This window comes from Sciurus carolinensis, chromosome 12 (assembly GCF_902686445.1).
Source record: "Sciurus carolinensis chromosome 12, mSciCar1.2, whole genome shotgun sequence".
NCBI lineage: Eukaryota > Metazoa > Chordata > Mammalia > Rodentia > Sciuridae > Sciurus > Sciurus carolinensis.
The window spans coordinates 3757653-3781234 of NC_062224.1; the positions used below are offsets into that span (position 1 = coordinate 3757653).

General features: G+C 38.6%; 1 protein-coding gene across 3 annotated transcripts in view; it reads right to left on the bottom strand.

The window, feature by feature from the left end:
- Window positions 1-23582, bottom strand: part of Lyst (lysosomal trafficking regulator) — a 149638-nt gene that overhangs the window by 72346 nt on the left and 53710 nt on the right. For all 3 annotated transcript variants that reach the window (XM_047520102.1, XM_047520101.1, XM_047520100.1), the window contains exons 12-22: window positions 23070-23496; window positions 20229-20373; window positions 19059-19232; window positions 16278-16438; window positions 15426-15616; window positions 13244-13489; window positions 12625-12798; window positions 11644-11793; window positions 9074-9211; window positions 4391-4589; window positions 1707-1838 (exon numbers count right to left, since the gene is read on the bottom strand). In XM_047520102.1, coding sequence (XP_047376058.1) covers window positions 1707-1838; window positions 4391-4589; window positions 9074-9211; window positions 11644-11793; window positions 12625-12798; window positions 13244-13489; window positions 15426-15616; window positions 16278-16438; window positions 19059-19232; window positions 20229-20373; window positions 23070-23496 — 2137 coding nt within the window. The remainder of the gene's footprint in view (window positions 1-1706; window positions 1839-4390; window positions 4590-9073; window positions 9212-11643; window positions 11794-12624; window positions 12799-13243; window positions 13490-15425; window positions 15617-16277; window positions 16439-19058; window positions 19233-20228; window positions 20374-23069; window positions 23497-23582) is intronic.

The following is a 23582-nucleotide window of genomic DNA, read 5'->3' on the forward strand; positions in this document are numbered from 1 at the left end:
CTATAAAACTAATTAAAATATAGCCTTAAGATATTATAATGAGCCAGGTGTGGTGGTGCACGCCTGTAATCCCAGCAGGTTGGGAGGCTGAGGCAGGAGGATCTCGAGTTCAAAATCAGACTCAACATTGGTGAGGCGCTAAACAACTCAGTGAGACCCTGTCTCTAAATAAAATACAAAAAAGGACTTTGGATGTGGTTCAGTGGTTGAGTGCCCCTGAGTTCAATTCCTAGTATCTCCCTCACCCCCCAAAAAGACACTATAATGAAAGACCATAAAATGTGCTAGAGAATAACAGAAACACTTTGAGAGGTAAACAAAATTGGAGATCAATACTCATACATCTGGTTCTATCTTCCCATACTTATATTTTCCCCACACTATTTAATAATTAGCACAGGAGCTGGAGACAAGGCCAGGCTGAACCAACAACAAAAGCAATGTTCCAGCAGGGAAGAAGACAGCAGTCAAAAAGGGAAAGACACGTGGCCAGTTCACACTAGGAAACTTCGCCAGTTATTTTTCTAGGAAAGCAGAGACCCATATTTGTTACGAGTAATTGGGAACACAGAAAAGTACTGTCAGTATAAAGACTTGAATATATTTCCTATAGAAACAGAAGAAGGAAGCGATTCTGAACAAACAGAAGTGACAGGGCAGTATTAAAAGCTCTGCTACAGTTTTCAGCAATGTGACGTTGGTCAGACTGAGGCCAAGTGAGGATTTTTCAGGTCAAGAAAACCAACAGGCCAAGGGACAAGGAAACTAAAGATGGTGTAGAGAAAACTGTCAAAGTTACAGACTAATGGAATCTTGGCTGGATAGGGAAAGCAGAGGCAGAAAAACCTTGGGATTTTGATAAAGAAACCAGAAAAGTTGGGCATGGTGGTACATGTCTATAATCTCAGCTATCAGGGAGGCTGAAGCTGGAGGATCTGAAGTTCAACATCAGGCTGAGCACTGCAGTGAGACCACATCTCAAAGTCTGATAAATTAACCTTAAAAAAAAAATCAGAAAGACAGGAGGTTATGATCAGAGAGTGGATAAGAAAGGATGAATGCTTCCTCTTTGCCTTTTTCCTGTGCATCCCCAGAGGACTCTGTTTCTTTATTGGTTGGGGGCTAAAGCTGCCAAAAGAGTCTGCTCAAAAGACCTGAAAAGACAGAGGCATGGATATATTCGAAAATGTTGCAGAGTGATGAACATGATTTAAAAATTGATCATAAAGGTAGAATAAAGAGCACAACCCTGGGGTCTCAGGGGTGCTTGGTGCTTGGAGGCCTTCCTGATGATCATGTCCATGACAGATGGGACAAGAATGTGAGGTTGGAGAACTGGATGTCCATCCATCTACCAGTGAAGTTGTCTAGAGGACATGCTCAAGTGGGAAGGAGAGAGTAAGACAAAGAAAGCAGGATTTTGAGGAAAATGGGAAATAAATCAGAGGCTTAATGAAAGATAAAGGACTATGATAAGAGAGGACAGAGACTGTCAGAGCAAGAAAGTGTGAGTCTCGGCCACTCTCTGTTCTCCAGGGGACTTGTGTTAGATAGCTCTTGCTAGAATACGTATGAGTTGTAGATACCAGAAAGTAGTAAAAATGTGTTCTTTAAATATATTCCATAATGTTTAAGTTTAACTTTCCATTTATTTTAGTCTAGAACTAAAACAGGATGGGGTATACTTTCATTATTGCTATTTTTACCTTCAGGTGGTGAAGCAGTAAAACCAGACGGGCTTATTACCACAAATCCAGGGCTAGCAAGGGATCTCCCTCCACTGCTGGAATGCCGCAGGTACATGATTGACTGCACTTTCTCCTGAAAGATCTTGCCATCTACAATTAAAAAAAAAAAAAAAAAAATTGAGACAGCAAAATATTAAAAAGGGATAAGACAAAAATATAACCTTAAAAGCAAATCATTAAATACAAATTTCAAAAACATGTTCAAAGAGAAAACATGTGGTATACTTTATTTTAGTGTATTCTTGAGCTGTGAGTACTCATACTCTGCTCCGTAATGACTTATCATTACAGAGTTGTTGTTATTGTCACTGGACACATTAACTTCTGCTTTCCTTCAATTCCACAGCACTGGGGACTATTTCCATGGCTTTACCTCTAACTGTTTCCTTTTTAAAATGTTATTATGATCTTTCCAGAGACATTCATCTGTTCACTCCTTGAGGAAAAGATGGTGCCTTATATTTTTATACACCCTCTTCAGTGTTTAACATAGCTCTGAGATTAATGCTTTCAGCCCCAATCTGCCTTCTGAGCTTCATCCTTATAAGTTCAAGTGCTTGATTTCTTCAATGTACCAGCAATGCAGCAAATCTGAACTGAACGTCCTTCTGCTCTGCATCCACTCTTCCAGTTTTGTGCTCTGGCTAGTTTGACAACAGGACCTGTTCATTTCCCATGGGGAGCCTGAAGCCACTTGGGCCACCAGCTTTCCTTCATCTGTGTCAAGTCAGTCACCAGGCGATTCTGACTTTATTTCTGGTTCCCTCAACTCTCTCCCTCCCTACTAGGGTGCTGCATCAACTCTCATCTGGATTGCTGTCATGGATTTCTAAGTGGCATCCTGATGACATCTTGTCACTCTCAATTTTCACAGCCATCAGAATTTTCTATCTCAAATGTCAATTTCTGCTTAAAACTTTCCATCGGCTTTCCAATGCCTCCTTCACAAGCATCTCCATGTGTGTCTGTCCCCAGGCCTCTCCAGTCTGGTTTCTTCCATTCAGCAGCACCAACTCTCTCAGCTCCCTCTGCAGCCATTTCCTCTGCCTGGACACCCTTCCCTCTGACGCCCGCTTACCCTTTAAGACTCAGAGCAGGCATCACCTCCTCTAGGAAACCTCTGTCCCCTAGGCCCTCAGCAGGTTCTTTGCTACCAGGAAACAAAATGCTGACTTCCACATCACTGTGCTTTCCAAAAGGTGTGGTACAATTACCTGCTTAGACCTCTCTCTACTCAACTAGGCTGCAAGGTTGGGAGGGAGGGAAACATTTTACTCGACTTTGCAACTACCCTGCTCCTAGGATTCTGCAGGGTACTTTACCTAATACAACGTCATGCTATCTAATTTCATTTGGACTTTTAGTGTTGCTTATTTTATTCATCTATTAGACTTCTTAAAAAGACTGCTCTATAGCTGGTTTTCCATTCAAATTACCACGTAGGTTTTTCATAGGTTCACTCTTGCCTGCTTTCTTACAGCACTGCTCTGCCCTAGTTCTTTAAAAACTCTTTATTATTCTATCTTCTCTTATACTGATTTCTCTTTCCTGTTGTGACCTCTAAGTAGTGATATTTCCAGTGTCCTATCCTTGGCTCCCTCTTTTCTTTTCTCTCTACACTGCTTTTCAGTGATCTCATCTATTCTGGGTTGAAACTCACTTCTGTACAGGTGGCTCCTTGTAACCACCTCCATGTTATAACCCTCCTTTCTACTTGCCTGCTACACAATTTTTTCAGAGCACCTTGAGAACAGCATGCTTTATCAAACCAAAGCTTTCATCTTCCACCCTAACCCCCAGTCGTCCCATCCTGACTTCTCATTTCTCCTTTCATCCCTCTTTTCCAGTTCCCCTGCTACTATGCCTACCTCTATTATTTCATTCTTCAATAGAGCACATAATTGATCTTACTGCTCCTAATTTCCTGTTCCTGAATCCTACAATAATTTGTTTATATCAATGTTTTTGATCAAAAACAAACAAGTAAACAAGCAAAGCAAAATAAAACAAAACAAATCTCTTTCAATGACCTCTAACTAGAATATAAGTTCAAAATCTCTAGCCTTTCATTAAAGAACTCATTTAACATGACCTTAGGGAAAATAAATAAATAAATAAATGCTTTAATATGGTTATTATTTCTCATTTCTCCATCATAGGTCCTATACAAAAATAACTTAGGAAAAATTCAATACTCTCTATTTTCCTTTCTTCAAGTCATTCTCTTTGCCTGAAATGCTCATTCTCCAATCTACCTGTGAAATTCTACCTAAATTCCTCAGTGCCTACAACAGATAATCATGTAATCTGTTAAATACTCCCTCTCTATCATGGCCTGAGAAACCCTTTCTCCTCTGAAATCTCATTAGTTTTACTTTTGTTTCTAATACACACTTACCAAATATTGTTTTTTATTAGTCATTGGAGTGTGTATCCCCTTTCTCCTCTAGGTACCTAAGTTCCCCGAAGGCAGAGACCATATTCAGTTCATTCCAAAACCCTGTGTTCTGTTCCTACCCCAGTACGTGTGTAATTAGGGCAGTTTCTAGCTCAGACAGGCCATTCAACAAATATCAAACAATATCAACGTGGATCAAGTGGGCTGAACAAGACAAAAGAGCGAACAGAAACGCCATACCTACCTATGTGCAAAGAGAAGTAGAAGTTTGTGGGGTTGTGACAAACGTAAGTATTAGTAGGAGGGTGAACTGCTAAAAGGAAATTGAAGATAATCGTCAATAATTCCAAATCTGGAGGAGATCCAAGGACTTCTGCAATAATTTTCACAAATGATCTACAAACCTCTCGGGGCATGGATGTAAGCTGCCCCTCTTTGTGTTCCTGAAAAAAATAAAAATCAAACTCTCTTTAGATTTCAGGAGAACAGTTAAACAACATTTTTCATTTAAATAAGATACTTTTTTAAAGATAGGATTTGGTTGGTATACTACTCTAATCAGACATATTTACCATTAAGTTGACTTGCTAGTTTTCAAGACCAGTAATCTTGTTATTAAAAGTTCATTAAAGGGCTGGGGAGATAGCTCAGTTGGTAGAGTGCTTGCCTTGTAAGCACAAGGCCCTGGGTTCGATCCCCAGCACCCAAAAAAAAAAAAAAAGTTCATTAAAGCCGATGGCAGTTTAACTCTAGCGCATGCGTCTTACAAGACTGAGGACAGTCATGTTACAGCACTCCTGAGCATGAACTCAAAAGTCAAACTGCCTAGGTTTTCACCCCAGCACCTCTGCTCACTAGCGGCGTGATCCCAGGTGTGTTATCCAACACCTCCTGCTCCTATTTCCCTGTCTGTAACATGGAAAAAGCACTGATGCTACGTTGTAGGGCTGTTAAAAGGAACAAACACAGGAGGTCTTAGAACGATGCCTCACACCTAGTAAGCTCACATATCCAAAGTCTGTGAGATCAGAAATGCTTCAAATCTCAGAGTTTTTTGATTTTGGAATCTTGCATACACTTTATGGTTGAACACCCATAATCTGAAAATTCAAAATGCTCCAAAATCTGAAATTTTTGAGCTCACAATACTATAATGTCAACTACTATTAGTACTACCATTCCTACTATGATGACTGCTATGACTACGACTTCCTCTTCTAGGGAATCCACAGGGAAAACCTCTGGTAGATAAAACTAGTTACACTATATACTGTACTCAGGTTTACACAGCTCTTTCTCACAATGGCTCTAAAGGGATTTTCTTTCATATTTCTAGGATATGAAACTCAAAGAAGTTATGTGATTAGCTTAAGTCACACAGAAAATACATAAGTAGCGCAACTATAACTTAAACTCAGGTTTCTGACCTCCTTCCACCGCATCGTCTACTGCTTGGAATAAGGAGACTTGATAGAACGCCAGGTGATTACTAGAGCCCTCCAATTCCCCTTTCCCAGTGCGTAGCAGTAGGCCTCCAGGTCAAGGATTTGGGAGGCAAACTTCCTCATCTTCCTTCTCCCTATGTCCAGATACATGTTTCTACATCTATTCCTCTTTGACTCTCAAGTCCTGCTGAATCAGAGTATTTAAAAGTCAGACTTTAATTTTGACACAATTCAGTCTGGCTACTTGAGATGCAAGAGAACACTGAGTCTACAGAAGCAAACACAAACCCCTGTGCCAATGTCTCCCAACTGTCGAGTGGCTAGACGAAGTCAAGAACATACATCTACCGACTTTCAGTTCAAAGCCATTTCTGCCACACCATCTGCTTTTCTTCTGAACAGCACTTCCTGACCTCCCCAGCTCTCCTGGTTGTAGTCGCAACTCTTCTTTCCTAAGCCATTCCAGCCCAAGTTTCTTCGCCCTTGCCAGCTCCACTGACTCGTTGGAAACAGTCTGGTATTCTATTTCATTTTTTAAAAAAATCCCTCACATTGATCTTTGGTAACAGTGTACTTCTCTTTGCTCTTGCCGCTAGACTTTAATAGTAGCTTGTTCTTACCACCTCTCATGAGCCACCTCACATACTGCCCCTGCCCGAAGGCCCTGAAATCTGATCCTCGTCTCCTCCACAGTACTGATGTTTTAAAGGCATTAAGAGTGTCCAAGTTCATAGCCCATTTCAGCCAGCATTTTCTCTGAACTTCCTACATCACTGGGCTCCAGGTACCATCTCCTTCTGAGCATATTCTTCCCTCCTCTCGCCTGTGGCTGTTGCATTTCTGAATTTCCTGGTTCTTCTCTTCCTCTTCAGTTACCCTTTCTAACCTCTTCCCATTGCTGATTTTTCCAACCCTGAGGTTGGAAGCTTTCTAAGAAGCACACCTTAGCCTTCCGCTGTCCCTCACCTCAGCCCTCCACCCCAGGGGACCCATCACCTCAGCTCCTACTGTCCCTCACCTCAGCCCTCCACCCCAGGAGGCCCATCACCTCAGCTCCTACTGTCCCTCACCTCAGCCCTCCACCCCAGGAGGCCCATCACCTCAGCTCCTACTGTCCCTCACCTCAACCCTCCACCCCAGGAGGCCCATCACCTCAGCTCCTACTGTCCCTCACCTCAGCCCTCCACCCCAGGAGGCCCATCACCTCAGCTCCTACTGTCCCTCACCTCAGCCCTCCACCCCAGGGGACCCATCACCTCAGCTCCTACTGTCCCTCACCTCAGCCCTCCACCCCAGGAGGCCCATCACCTCAGCTTCCACCTTCCCCCACCTCGGCCATCCATCCCACAGGGCCCATCACCCATCAGCTCCTACCATCCTTCACCTTATCTGTCCATCCCATGGGGCCCCATCTGTCCTCACTGCTTCAGTTACCACCATTTTTTTGATACTGTCTTTTAGTATCCCAGGTTGAAATTTTATGTCACATGTGACACTGTAGCTCCCATCTAAACAGAGATCCCTTTCATGATTGCTCCCTCCTTTTACACACGACCCTTAGTGCCTCACATCAGGTTCTCTCCACTGTTCTCAGACTGATGAACTCCTCCCAGCCAATGCACTGCCCATTTGCTAATCTTCCTGAAATACCACAGAGACTCAGACTCCTTAAAGCAAAGACTGACTGCATTTCTTTATATACTTCCCACAATACCCAAGGTAAAGCCATGCTTAATAAACAGCTGTTAATTTGATAAATGGGCTCTTTGAATGAAGAGGGGTAAAGCAAAATATATTTCTCAGGAAAAGGAATTGGTTCCTTGATTTTTCTATCATTTTTATAAATAACATGGAAATAAAAATATACAGGTTGAAGTCTCAAAGTTAAAACATGAATAAGAACCTCACATTGTCATATAAATTAATTTCAAATTGGTCAATAAATTTCAAAATGGATATAAACAAAGATTTAGAAGAAAACTGATATATAAAGGGTGCATAAAACATTCAGTAAGCAAGGGTCCTGACAGATCATCACACTGTATTGTTTTTGTTTTTAGTGTTAGGGAAGTGACCCAGAGCCTAGTGCATGCTAGGCAAGTGCACTACCATTGAAACACACCTCCATCCCACGGTCTTGTATTTCTGAAGACAATAATCTAATTTCCACAGGGACCAAGAAAGGCAATAAAGTGCTCTTGCCTCTTTTTCAGAATTTGTCCATTTAACAAATAGTTATTAGGTGCTCTGAATGCCAGGTACCAGGGTTATGGAGTGATCAACAAAAAACACATCCCTGCCCTCAGGAGGTTTACAGAGGGAAGTCAACTGTAATCCTGTAAACAACAAAAGCCTACTCATCTGTGTGCAGTCAGTGTACACAGGGGAAGGGACTGGTTTAGATGGAAAGAGCAGGGCAGGTTTCTCTCAGGAAGCAAGGTTGAAGTTGAAGCATGAAGGATAAGCAAGAGTTGGCCAGATGACAATAATGGGATCAATACCTCAGAAGGCCAAGAGAACATCTTGTGCCTAGAGTGGGAAAAAGCCTCACTTGTGTAAAGAAGGGAACGGAAGCCAGGGGAACAGAGGCATAAGAGGAGGCCGTGTGGCCATCAGATGGTATATGCCTTTGTAAGGATATCACAGAGGGAGAACCTCAGCTCATCCACAATAAGAAGCCCCTAGTGCCACTGAAGCCAAGACAATACAAACATGGAAAATCACTAATCCCATGAACAAATGTACTCATCTAACTTTTAACAGAGGCTTCAGACATTTTAAAAAATTAGAAAATAGCCCAACATACCAACTAACAAGGTAAAAGGGCATCTGTAAAAGCAAAGACAAAAATTTGACTGGAAACCAGGCCCTAGCACAGACACTACAATGTAACTCATGAAGTTAGAATGACTTTTGAACATTTAGTTGAAAAATGTTGAACATTTAGTTGACTAAATGTTAGCTCAATATATATGTCCAATATTTAGTTAGTACAGCTCTTCCAGTCTCCAATGGAGCATATTCTTTATTGTATATTTATACAGCCTTTGATTTATTTATTTATTATTTACAAATGCTAACCCCATTGTTGGTTTACTTTCTCTGCAATATTAGACACAAGGCTAATTCTGGCAGATCTTCAGCAAACAAAGCTTATTACAACAACATATACTTGTAAGTTGCTATTTAAGGAATACGCAACAAGTTACGTGTCAGCCACTGTTACAGGTCAAGAGACTGTGGAATCACCATCACATCCCACCACACGAAGAAACACCTCAGAAGCTCAGTAGTTGCTGTTCTTTTGTAATCTGAGTTGGGAAAGACGACAGTGTGAGATCAAGAGGCAAAAAGAAAGAAAGAGCCTGGAAATAGACAAGAAGGAAGGAGAAAAAAATGCCACAAAGATTTGATGCTCACGGAATTGAGTTATCAGAGAGAAACGAGCAGAAAGGTGCCGAGCAAAGGCAGGGGAAGGGTACCTGCAGAACCTGACAGGTCAGCAGGAAGCGGTGCACGGCCCTGGCTTTCAGCAGCTGCTGAGTGTTGAACCACTGCTGCTGGTGCTCGGCACGGATGAGGGCTTCCAGAGCTGCGAGCAGAGTCTCCCACACGCCGGGCTGAGAAAGCAAACACACACGAGTCAGCACACAGATGCTCAGAAACGGAGGCAGGCTTTTCAGAAGACTACCAAAATAACAATTCAACACTGTGCATATATATTTAACACCAAAGATTAAATTCGCCTGAAAAAAATTTATCTTAAAAATATATTCCCCAACTATTATTTTTTGTTGTACATAGGTCATTTCTAAATTCCTATGTTGAATGCAATATTGCATTAAGTGCTTTAGTACAATACCCTTTTCATGGCATTAATAAATATTTTCAAAAGGTGAGTTATCTTGAAGGATTTATTCAAGTTAAAGAAACATATATTGCCAATACAAATGTTTTCAGATAGCTTGTTCAAAGAGTGGTGTTATTAAAAACACAGAAATTTCAAGTGATTAGAATCTTGTACAACATGAAGCATTTTTGGATTAACTCACTTAAAGTCCAAATAATAGAATTCTCTGAGCTACTACAAATTGTGCATATTCAAAGAGTAGTTAGCATCCCTTGGAGGTGCCTTAAAATGCTCCCCTTATATTGAATCAATAAAATTATCCATAATACCAAGAAAAAAGAATCTCATTGATAATAAATATGGAAAGATTATCTTCAACTCATCTTATTCCTCTAATTGATCTTTCAATAAGGTATCAACAAAATGTAAGACTAACTGGCTTGGGCTGCAGGTCTTATTATTTCTCCTCTCATTATCTGACAGTAATGAACAATAAAAAAGCCAAGAACTGACAGACTTAATTGTACCACTCTAAGCAAGGCTGCTCTCTTCAGGAGATAGAACTGAGATGCCCAAGGCAACGAGGAGACAAGGCAGTGCAAGCATGAACACCTGGTTCAGGTCCGACATAGAGCACCAAAATAAAACAGTGCCACTGAAAACAAATGACCAAGAATGCAAACCACATTTAGTTAAAAAACAACTAATTAGGTAAGGAAACCCTTATTTCAAATCCATCATCAAAGTGTATGTGTATTTTATCACTTCTGAATTTGATAAAAAATTTTTAAATCAAACAACCTTGAATTTCCATGCTCTTCTGAAATACTAAATAAAATTGTCCAATATTTAGTTAGATCTTCTAATCTCCAAATGAGCATATTCTTTATATTTATAAAGCCTTTGATCTAATCTTTCACTAATTTTTTAATGCTATCCCTGTTATATATTTACTCTCTGTGCAACATTAAACACAAATATCTTCTATTTTTTAGATCTGAAAGTGAATCTTTATTCAGGATGAGAAATCATGACAAATTACAAAGTAAACAAAAACTGACAGATATCAATACCACAACACACAGAAAAACAGCAGTAGTTTAGTTAGCTGCTTGACGCCACTTTTGAATTCTTTTAAGTTTGTAGCTAATTCCTCTTCATATAACAATTTTATAATTTTCCAAAGGATGAGTAGAAAATAATTCTTTTCCAGCATTCTTTAAAGTATTTTTTAGATGATGACAGACCTTTATTTTAATTATTTATTTTTATGTGGTGCTAAGGATTTAACCCAGTACCTCACACATGCTAGGCAAGTGCTCTACCACTGAGCCACAACCCCAGCCCCTTTTCTAGCATTTTTGAACTAATGTATTATTAGTAATGATAGATTAGAAAAGATTTTTTTTCTTCACAACTCATTATTGGTAATATGTAAATTTTTGAAGACTATACTCAAATTTGGGAATAATCAATTTTTCTTCTTCCTCTTTTTCTCTCTTTGCAGTACTGGACATTGAACCCAGGAGTGCTCCGTCACTGAGGTACACTCTGAGACCTTTTTATTTTTTATTTTGACAGGGTCTTGCTAAGTTGTCAAGGTTGACCTCCAAACTGCAATCCTCCTGCCTTGGTCTCCCAAGTAACTGGGGCTACAGTCATGCACCACCATACCCAGTGGAAATAATGAGTTTTTAAAAAATTCTGAAGGTGATATACTTGGAATTGCTCTTCAAATAATTATATTTGCTGATAATATTGTTATATTCTAATTAATCACAGACAAATATCCCTTGATGATAAATGGATAAAAGCAAAATGTGGTAGGCACATAAATAGGATATTATTCTACTTTGAAAATGAAGGAAATTCTTACACTTACTACATCTGGATGAACCTTTGAGGACATTATGCTAAGTGAAGTGAGCTAATTAGAAAAGACAAACACTATTCGATCCCACTGAGATGAGCGATTTAGAGTCCACAGAGGCAACAAGTACAACCAACGGTGGCTGCAGGGCTGTGGGAGGGGAGCGGGGGTTACTGTCAACAGGCACAGAGTTGTGGCTTTACAAGACGGAAAGGATCATGGAGAAAGATGGTTAATGCCACTGAACTGTACACTTAAAAAAGGCTTAAAAAGTAAATTACATGTTATGTATATTTTACCACAAAAAACGAAAAAGAAGACACAGGACATGCCTCTGCTTTATTCCATATCTTCCAGTCAAGCAGGAGCTCCTCCAACAGTTTCACATCTTGGATTATAGCATTGGACTCTACATCCAACCTGAACTCTCCGTTCTCGCCGATGTGGATAATGTCCTCCCCGCAGCAACCTTCAAGAAGGGCCTGTGGAAAACCAGTTCCCACATAAGATGATTAATGAGTGCCCAGACAAACGATTCAACAGAAACATCAAGGTTTCAATCTGCAGTCTTAACATTAAATTAAAAGGAAAACTAGCAACTAATTCAACATTTGACAAAATGCCTTTGTTTGTGAAGCAATTCACAATTCTGAACTTTCAACTATTTGTAAGCAATTATTCAGTTTCAAACACGAAAACCACCCATATCTTATTTTTATTTTTTAAAAGGAAATAATCTGCTATTAGCAATAAGGATTCATGTCAGAGATGTATAGATCTTGACAGTTTAAAGAGGTGGGGTGGGAGTAAGGATAGAGGAATCAACTTCTTCTTCTTTTTTTTTTTGAGAATATCACTACCCACAGAAAAATACTTCCACCAATGTCACCATCCAGCTTTTAGCTAAATGGGTATTTAAATATACAATGACACAGGCATTTGTAACTTTAAAACTAACTTGCAGCAGCACTGCCTGATGCAACTGTATGCCTCCAGTACCTGATGAATTGTGATCTCTTCCAGAACTGTGGGACAAGACCACTTCATCAGTCCTCAGCATGAGGCACCAGTCGGGAGGACATCTACAGTCCATCCAAGTCTAAAATCTTTGAGTTATTTTTTCTTACTTGTCTAAAGTGCTTTTTAAAATGAAAAATATAATTATTTAAATGATGGAAAGAACCAAGAAGTTACCTTAGTTTGCTTAAATATATAATACTGAATTTCCTTGATTTTCTTCAGGAATCACCGAAACCCCAAACTCTTATTGGAAGACTCTAGAAACTATGGAAATCAGCTTTAAGAAGTCATACCTTCAAAATGTGAAAGCCAACAATGCATTTCTGTTTGATTAACACCTGATGAATCATAGAAAGCCCATTACAGTTTTCTAATTCATGAGCCCTCTGTTGGTTGAATTTAACTAAGGAGAGCAGGACGCGCAGAGCCAATGCCTGAGTTTCTTCACGGTCACTCAGTTCAACAACCTAAAAACAAAAGGTGAATATATTTTTCTCCTAATCTGTTGAGACTAAAAATTTAACATATGTGATTACCTGCAATGTTTCATATCAAACTTTTTGTATTTCTTTTCTTAAAAAAAGATTTAAGGGATAACTCTTCACAAATCTACTTTCTAAAATTTTATTTCTTTTATATCATTACTATAGTATGCAAAGGCAATTTAAAATATCATAATATAACATTTGATTGTTCTAATTACATTTGTGGAGTATAGAAAACTTCTAAAATCTTCATAAATTAGAAGAAACCTTAATTATCTGTTGCAGAAAGCTTTATGTCATCCTTAATATGTGATTTTTTAAAATCTTAATATAGTTGGGTGTAGCTTTTTGTAATTCTCAAGGAACCCTTCATCAATAATAAAGAAGTCAATTCTTTTTAGACATAACCATAATCAGTGATTCTTACCCTAGCAAAGAGAAAAACAAATATACCAGCTCCGCCAATCTCGTGCAGAACGCCTTGAATAGTTTTCAGGTCAGTAGGCTGGAGGTTCTTCAGCTGAGGAGGGTCCAGCAAGATGCTATGGACTTCTTTCGAACTGAAGGGTCTTTGGGAGAGCTGGGTTTTCACCTGACCTTTGAGTCTGATCACTGGCTCATAAATGGTATACTGAGCAGGACAATAAGTTGTATAAACAACAGAAAGACTTTCCTGAAACACGAATATTTTTTCGTTAGTCATAAAACAAAGTTTAAAAAGTTAAGCCAACAACTAGGAAATAAGTATTTTAAAATGGAAAGACACCCAGCTAGTCTTTGTCTTTTTAATTTTTTTTTATTATTTTTTTAATGGCTACTGTACTGAAAAAAGATGAACATGAGAAGCAAGGCTGTTTCCCACAAGGGAAATCAGTGTCACTTAGCTGTGACTGATAATATAAACACATCAAGTCCAAGAAGGATTCTTGTTTTGGTCAGTTCAGAATAAACATGAAATCACTTACCATCACTACTGACAACAGCCATGTCTCAGGCCACACTCAGATAAACCAAGCACTGTCCTAAGCGCTCAGAAACATGGGGACCCTGGGACAAATTTTTTTGAAATTTTTGCTGTGGATTTCCTCATGGGCCTATAATTAATTTAAAGTGGCTCTAAACTAAATTTTTGTGTTAGAATAGAATTCCAGTCTGTCAGCACAACTAAGTAAAATAAAGTAGAATTTTCGATATTTCTCCCATGCATAGGGTAGTTTCAAATAGTTTCTAGCTTCCTGCCAAGCTTTTGTGAACTACTTTAAAACTTAAAGTAAGTTTTAAGTGCAAAATGAACTCTGAGGTGGTCCCAGTGACAGCAGCTGCAGAGCCCAGGCTCAGGGAAATCAAGTACATTTGGGGTCTTCTCACGTAAGTGGAGGGAACCTTGGGCTTCGGTCATATATGACTGTGGCAATTTAAGTACCTCTCTTCAGATATACTACTAGTATATTGGTGTACCAACTAAAGCATCTACACAATCTGTTGTATGATTGAGCTAAAATTATTACTTGAACAAATACTTGTGGAGCACCTGTTTCCCTAAGGCAGAGGATCTCAAAGTGTGACCCCAACCAGCAGGAGCAGTAGCATCACCCAGGAGTTTACAAAAAAGGTAAGCTCCTGGCCATACCACAGACCTACTGAATCAGAAGCTCCTATGTGGCAGTCTAAGTCTTAAAGGGCCCTCCAGGTGATTCTGCTGAACACTCAGGGAGTTTTCTCACCTAATAAAATTTGACAGCCAACACCTACCCAGTCCTACTTTGCCCATACCATTTAAAAGTATTCCTTAGAGATAAGGGAGTATGTCTCATGTCAGAACTTTACATAGATTCCACAGTTATCTCATTTGTGTCTATTTTGCCACAGATATATATTTAACAGCATTTAAGATGTATACGTGTGTTCCTTTAGTCAAATATTATAGCTTTAAAATATAACGGGGGGGGGTGGGGTGCTGGGCTGGGCTGTGGAATGAACCCAGAGCCTAACACATACTAGGCAATCACTCTGTCACTGAGCTACATATAATTTTTTATTTGAAACACACATCTCAACAATAACAAGTTCATTCCCAAAAAGTAGCCTGCTTCAAGTAAGAAATATTTCTGTCTATAATTATACTTCTCATAAGAAATAAGAGATGCATTTAATGTGTATTTCAATTGTAAGATACATCCACAGAATTAGTTATCTGTAACCTGATACACGTAATTAAAATTAATATTATAAATCAACATTAGTATTTATTTGTTAAGAATGGAAAAGAAATATAATGAGCGATGTTTTTAAAAATACATCAGGCTAGCAAGTGTTATATCCTCACTGTGCCACAAATATCCCTGAATTATTACCAGGTATAAAGTAAACTGATAAAATTACTACAGAAATACAATTCTAAGGAAGAGTAAATGTAAATTTAAAACCTGAAATTATTAAAGAGTGACAAGGTGTTTTGAATATTTTTTCAGAAAAAACACTGTAAGAAAATAAAATACTAAAGAACAGAATGAAAAACTAGAAATCTAATTCATGGTAATTATACATTTAAATAAAAATACCTACATAAAGTTCACTACAAAGTTAAAATTTCTAAAATTAAAACTTACAATTAAGAGACCAATGTCCACATCCTTCTTAGTCATGAAAAGTTCTCTGATTTGTTCACATCGCAAAATTTCTTTATTAATATACTTGGAGCAGTCATTCACTGGCTTGCCATATTTACATGGCATTATGGATGTGTGGTTGGGTCCACAGGCATACAGATAAAAGGCTTCTTGTGAACCAATCTTCGCTCCTGAGTAGCAGAAAAATAGTCGGTCACTTAAAAACTCAAGCAGACTCTTTCATGAGGGCAAGAGAACCAGAGTTCTGCTTTCTTTTTTGACAGATTCTGTCAACTATTGGATACGTTGATTTGCTCCTTCAGTCAGATAACAAGCTTTTGTTTGGTTTTGCTTTGTTTTTTAAAAAATAGGAACTATATCTGGGTAAATTCCATTTTTAAATGAAATTTTGAATTGTTATCTTTATTCCTTCCCATATTTCAATAAGCACTATCTGAATATTACTATGTGCCAGGTTTAATGAAATATTTTTCAATTGCATTCTCCCCAAATTTAGTATTGACAGGACACACTAAAATTATAAATAAAGAGACAACCATTCTATATTTACTAGTCCTGATACTTCAATTTTCAGGACTGTAAAATAATGCTGATTTGATGTATGGAGCGGGGGAGGGGAAAATGCATTTAATGTGTATTTCAATTGTAAGACACATCCACATTAGAAAAGGTTTAAGTCCTTTAAAAGTGCATCAGAGGATCTTGGAAATATACTACTATTGAACACAGGTGAAGAAACAGAGATCTACATTTTAGTTGGGTTAATGTACTTAGTTTAACATTTGTTAAATGAAAGGAAAATTTGGAAATGCTTTAAAGGGGAAAGCATACCATTGAAGAGTAGCAAATTTCCCAGGTCCCATTTTCCAGACAACTGCAAAAGCTCTTCTTGAGATGATAAGATATGGCCTATCATGCAAAATGTTCTATTGCTATCGGATGACAAACTTGTTTTTCTTGGAAGCATAAAATCCAAAGTGACATCAGGCTTCCTACATTGAAAACAAAGTCAAGCCAATGATTTCAGGGAGTACTAGAACTAAGTATTTTTAAAGTACGAATGTTTAATGATGGGACACTCTTGAATAATTTTTCTTGGCTCAGTATTAGATAGTTGGTGATGACAAGAGAAGATGCTGATTCTGCTACCTTTTGGTCAGAGGTGCTGGTGATCCAAAAGCCACAGAAAGTGGGATAAAGAAAAGATTACTGAAGAGTCTACAAACTAGTTCATGGGAGTGTGACCAGACATTCACTCCAAGTTTCTGTCGCTGCTGGACTTCTGCACATGTGCCTTCCTAGTTTACAGAAACAATCCAACCATCCCTCCCCTAATTTTACCACAAAGTTTATTTTGGCAAACAATTCCTAAAATTTCACATCCTCTAAAAGGACTCTGAAGACTAGCCGGAAATAGAACATCACTTCGCCAAGCTGTGCTCTGTCTCATCACTGAAATGCCGAGGCTGTCCATGTTTTTTTTAATGCTTAGGATTACAGAGCTTTTGATTAGTCTTTTTTCTCCACAGATAAAGATTACAGGAATGCTTACGGAGGACAGGAAAAGCAAGGCTTTCCTCACAGACACACGAAAGCTGGGAGTACTTCATCGTCTAGTGAAACTCATGAGGGTCAAGCTCCACTCCTATTTCAGGCTTGCCTTAAATTCGTATTAAGATAATGAAGGTAACCTATTAAGACAAAGTCTAGATAAAATTTGTGAATGAGATGAAGATGTAGAATAAACAAACATGGTTAGGTCCTTTTAAGAAATTCAACCTTCTATATATTTATTTTGAAAATTTCCTTTATGGTTTTGTTTCATATTTCACAAATTTGACTATTTTAATAGTATGAGAGTCTAGACAATCCTTGGTGCAAATAAATGACTGTGACTAGAACACTACTGCCACCTGGTGACAGTATGATAATATAATTTTTTTGGATAATATAATTTTTAAGGATAAAAGAAAACCTATTACAAGATGAATGCAAAAAATTCAAAAAGAACCTACTATGTGCCATGTGTTCCTACCATATTTGTGTTGTTCACCAAATACAACTTATAAAAGACATTAATAAGTAATTTTCAGTGTTATTGTATATTCAGAGGTTATTCTTTGTAGAAATTAATCTATAGCTCAAAAGTGATAAAAACACTGAGTTTGAGAGTATTTTCCTCCTTGTTCACCTGCTCACTGCTCTACTAACTAATTAAATCATTAACTTGTACCAAATGACAAAATTTTTCTTCAAAGGAATGCAGAAATAGGTAGGAGGACAAAGAAAATGTGAATCAAGTGATACACTAGAATCAGGACTGTCTGTGATGACGACCTAATCTCTCACTGTAGATGTGTCTAATACCTAGTTTTGGTATCCGGAAGGTGGACTGATTCAGAAAACGGCTCCACAGCCTTACAGCACTGGACTTGAAAGCATGGGCTCCAGTTAGGGTCAGAGCTTGGGTTCAGATTTCGGCACCGCTCCTTAGCCATGCCATGACTTTGGGCAAGCTACCTTATCCTGCTCTGGGTTTCAGCTGACTCATGGAAAACGGAATAAGTATGCCAACTTCACAGTGTCTGGGGAGGATGGTACTCTGCGCAAAGTGCTTGATACGATGGCTGGCCCTTGTCAAGAGCTCCAGAAATGAGAGAGTCCAAGACAGTAGGGCAGCGTCCACTCAGCCCCACCTCCAACTCCAACTGCTCTGACTCAGTGCTCTGCAGACAGGTTCACTGACTGCTGCAGTGCCATTTCAGGCTTAGGCATGTGTGAAGACTGAGAACTTTCTAGACAGCATTAATTTAGAATATGGACATTAGGTTTTAATTATGTATTTTCTTAATGGAATAAAACAAAGCTGAATCTTGATTTAACTTCCAAACCTATTCTTCCCTGTGGCAGGCAGCGTGGACTGGCTACCCGAGAGCCATTCATAAGCCCCTTCTCCCTGCCTTCCTCCATCATTGAGGCCTGAGAGCTGAAAGCAATCAGTGCCTGCGGCCTCCTATAGCAACAGCAGGCACCCAGCAATTCCTTAACGAATGTGATGAACAGATGAATGAACAGGCTGATCTGTGCTAAGGATGCGTGCTATTTCTGTGGTCCAACCTGCTGTGGGCATCAGAAGATGTGTATAAGCACCCAGTTTAAGGCCTGTAACTTGGTAAGGACACACTATAAAGTGGTCTGTGGTCTCAGCTCTAGACTTGGCAGCTTGGCAGTCAATAGCTAAAACAACATAGATGCTTTGTAAATAGCTGTTATACTGAATTGTACAGAAAATACTAAGAAAATAACTTCGTACATATTCACTATAGACAGAACTTTTTCTTGAATATTTTCAGTCTAAGATTGGTTGAATCTATAGATGCAGAACCCACACATACAGGAGACCCACTGTGTTAAGTTTTAATAGTTACTTCTATGGAAGATTTATTTTCTATGAAAGACATAAACAGAAAAATCCAACTTCACTACGAATTCTTAAGCTAATACATAGTAAATTTAACCTCTAGTTTTCTGTAATCTCTTTCTGGAGTTTTAAAAGATTAATTAAAATTATAACAGATTAATAATATGTATTCTTAAAAAAATACTTCATACCTCTGTCCAGAGACCCACGTGGAGATTTTCCCACGTACGTTCTTTTTCCCTTGAGATTGCTGGAGGTAGGTGAGTACTAAATGTTGCCATTTGCTTGGGAGGAAAATATTTTCCTGCGATTCAACCTGTGCTAGTAAAACAGCTTTCATATCATCATTTGAATCCATGCATACACTACAGAAAAAGGGAAGAAAACATTGGCTAAAAACGTGAAAATTGACTTAAGTATTTAATACACATGCAGGACCTACAATTCTAAATATTTAAGTGAGGTTAAAAAAAAGTTCTTTTTTAAAATAAACTAACTTGAAAAGTCAGTAGGTCTTTGTCTTACACCAAAAATATCAGTTATTTTATTATATTATTACCTTAATTCATGAGTTAAGATAGGTTAGGCTCTTTGGCTGGTGTTAAATTTGGGATAATAATTTCCAGAAATCAGTTTGTAAAAAAATATCATTTCTATGTACATAGTCATTGTCTTTTTTAGAAATTACAATGTAATATTTGATTCACATTTATTTTAATAAATGTCTAAATGCCTGAACATTTTGGAAGTCCAATCTACTTTGAGAGATCACTGCAAGAGTGAAGAGCTAATGCATACAAGACACCTAGAAACATTTCTAACATTATAAAATACATATTCCTAAGTAACACATTGGTTTGTTTAGTTTGGGGTTTTACAGAAATAATATCATACTATTCATACTCAATGCAGATAAAAGACTTATACCCTAGTTTTCTTGTTTTAATAAAGGCACCAGGAAAAAAATGACAAGATAGCAAGGAAAAGTCAAGCTTATTTTAAATAATGGCTAGTAAGTATATAATCTACATGGGAAATATCTATTAAATATATTAATATTTATTAAATATTACATTAAATATCTATTAATAACAACCTCTACAGCCACTGCAATCTAAAAGACTATCTTGGTAGAAGACTTCAGTAAGCATTTGACCTAAAGTCTAATAGAAATTAGTATAATGTACATTAAAATTTATAGATTTTTAAATAGGTATTAATAATTGTTAGAATGTACCTTCTGTTTTAAATATATTTTTCTTTTACTATAAAGATTTTTATTAGCAAATTTCACATTAATGTCTCTCACATAAATTATTTAAATACATATCTATTCATTAGGGGTTGAGGAAAATCAATACCGAAAGATCAAAGTGCCATTGTGTGGATCAGCCCACACTTGGATCATCAATGCTTTGGATCCCAGGGAAATTAAATGAATGCAGCCTTCTTCTATGAGTCTCGCACCAGGATTTGTATACTCTGCACCTTCTGGTCTTTCGCTCTCTATGAGAAAAAAATGTTAGAATGGTCAGTAAAACAGTTCACAGAAATTGAGCAGAGAATAAACTTAAAAGAATATGATGCGTGGTGGTTCATTTGTAGCAGGTTATTTTCCTGAAATGTCTGAACTTTACCTGTTCCAAACAACAATATTTCCAAAGTTTGGAAGTTAACTCCAAAAGAGTGCAATGGGTAAAATCAGTGAGTGCTTCACAGTTACCCAGTGTTTTGGCGTATGTAATGGCTGAGAGCAGTCATGAGCACGCCTGCTGTGCAGCCACGATGCCCTACTACCACCTACCACGTTGCCGTTATCAACTGGACTGGTCCTATAACATCACTGACTCTGATCCCAGGAGCGCACATCACTGTCACGTACCTCACACTACGAAATTCACTCCATAATTATCGTAAAAATTGATCACTTTAAAACTCCTTTTAGAAAAATTAAATTGTTTGAAAATAGTATTAAGATTCCCTGGTGAGTGATCTTAGAATATAACTGCTAAGAGATTCTGAAACTCTACTTATAGTTTCATTAAGTCAAAGAAGGTATGTGCTTAGAGCTATGCACGATCTGGCTATTGATTCTGACTTCTGTCTCTCACCACTTGAACCCTGCACTACTGAATATGTATGATGAGCTACTTATTACTATGATGCATGTGACTTCATGTAAAGCTATGTGAAGACATACCAAAACGCAAGTCCAAAGGATAGACTTCTAGAGAAGGTGAACATTGCTAATTATTGTTAGATTGCATAAATATTAGTTATCAACAGGTATGATCACTACTAATTTTTAAGAATACTCTCTTGAACATAATGACAACAGTCCTAAAGAGAAGAGTTAGGCACTGATTATTTTGAGGACCAGTGCCCAAGATAAAAGATATATAGAGAACTCATAACTGCTGTAACATTTAAAAAGTGTTTCTATACAGATCGGAACCTATACAAATAAAAGAATAGAACAAATGCCAATGTGTACCTAGGATTCAGAGGGCAGGAATATAGCAAATATTTCTTGACCTAAAGCTCATAACAATCTTATGAGGTAAATATTATTATCCCTACTTCAGGGGTGATTATTGGGGGGCTGAGAGGTTAAATAACCACCTTAAAGGCACATAGTTCAATATCAGAACAGGCGATATCCCTGCACTATTTTCTTCACTTCTCTTCAAAATTTTTTATATATATCTGCTATTTTTAAATGTTATTTTTTAGTATTCATGCACAATAACCTTTCTAAAATGTTTTCTAATACATCTTTAAATTTAAAACTCGACCATCTTTCCGGTCTTTACTTTTCTCAGTCGTTGTGTACATTTATTCATTTTATTAAGAAGCTGCTCACACTGGGAATGCCCCACTAAAACATGAGAAAGGAATCCGCACAGCTTTCAGCACTGCAGTGATGGTTAAGCTTGGGAATCAAACAGAAGGGCCGAGCCCATTCAACTGCTTTTTGCTTGCCCGCTATGGGCCTCGATCCTGCTGCTTAGCCTCAGCCACAGGTATGCAGTGTGAGCGCACGCCTTGCTGACTTGCAGGCAGGATTAAGGATGAACACAGGGAGAGCTGAGCAAAGCTGCACGCAAACCAAAAGGGCACAAGGCGTGCTGAACAGCAGCGGCCATAGCAGTGGCAGCGGCAGGGCCGTCAAGGGCAGGATGCTTCAGCGCTATCACTCTCAGCGGGCGAACTTCTATCCACAGAAGACACCACAACTACCTGAAACAGATTATTTGACGAGATTTTTTTTTTTTAACATTTAGCCTCCAAGGCAAACTGGTAAAAGTACACAACTATTATGCTATGTTCATAAGGTGGAAAGCGTTTATGGAAAGTAGAGATCAGACGGTACTTCCCACTGCTTCAACCTTGATGATACCATTAAGAATTTTCCTTTCCACGTACAGGTCAGTGGAGACCAGACACTGGGTGAGGGCTTGTGTCCTAAAACAGTGTTCAGGGTGTGGGTTAGATTTCTGGGATGAAGAGTTAGTGATGCCTACATTTCCATGTACATACAAAATCCTCAACATCTGTCTCATCCAATTATTTATTAATTCCATGGGCCCTAAGAATTAATTATCCTACTTAAACTTTATTTCTCTCCACCACAAACTGCTTTTTAACTGTTTCTCTTTGCTCTGATTATAGGAGGAAGGAGATGCAGTTAAAGGCAGCATAACAGCAAATCCTGAGTTACAGAAAGGGCTGGAATGAGCTGTGTCCTTACCTCGGAGAATGAATGCTTCATGTAAATGTCCTGTGACAGGAAGGAACTAAGAGAGGACCACTAAGGTAAGGCACGACACCAGAAAGAAAACTTGAAGCAAAGAGAAAGAAGTCGGACTAGGGCTGCCGGATAGGGGGAGGACACAGGTGCCAGACAAAGGGGCTCCAGGGCTGTCTCCTTTCCTATTCTAACATGGGGAGCCAGCTTATCCAGTGTAGGACCAGAGAAGAAGCAGAGAAGGGGCTGATGACCCAGCACCTGTGCCCCTCAGCCCCAAGACAAAGCGTACGGGAGGAAACAAATTTCAAGGCTATCTGGAACTCAGGCTTTGGTAAATTCAGGTCTTCTGAGGTGAAGAACACGTTTAGAACAAGTTAGAACACTGCTACATATCTTAACTCTCAACCAAAATTGCCCTTAGTGTACAAATCAGATACTCCTGCCATCGTACCTGTTCCGTCAAAACTGCTGTCTTGTACAATTAATGATTTGCTTCTTTTCTTCATTTTCTTTACTTCCTCTGTGGCACGCTCAGATTCTTGGGTACACTCCACATTAAACCACAGTGAAACACTGAAACCTTCCGACAGATGTGGCCAGCAGTTCTGTCCCAGCAATGGCAAGTGGACTGGGGCTATGTGCCAAGAGGAAAGCAGCCGATGGGGGACGTCTCCTCTGTCGGCCTCCGCCTTGCCCCGTGAAGCTCGGGCTCTTCGCAGTAAGCCTATGGCCTTGCTGTTCAGAATCCCAGGACTCTTTGGCTGTGGGACACCATTGCTTAAGCTTGGGGTATGCAGCAACGGGAAGGTCAGATACTGTGACGGGCTCATGGCTACATCGTTTTCCACAATTTTCAGAAGTCCCAGAAGAAGAATTTCCTAGACGTAAAAACAAATGAAACTTTGCCATCATATAATCAGGTACATAATTATCTTGAAATTCAGGTTATTAGTGAAAACATAAA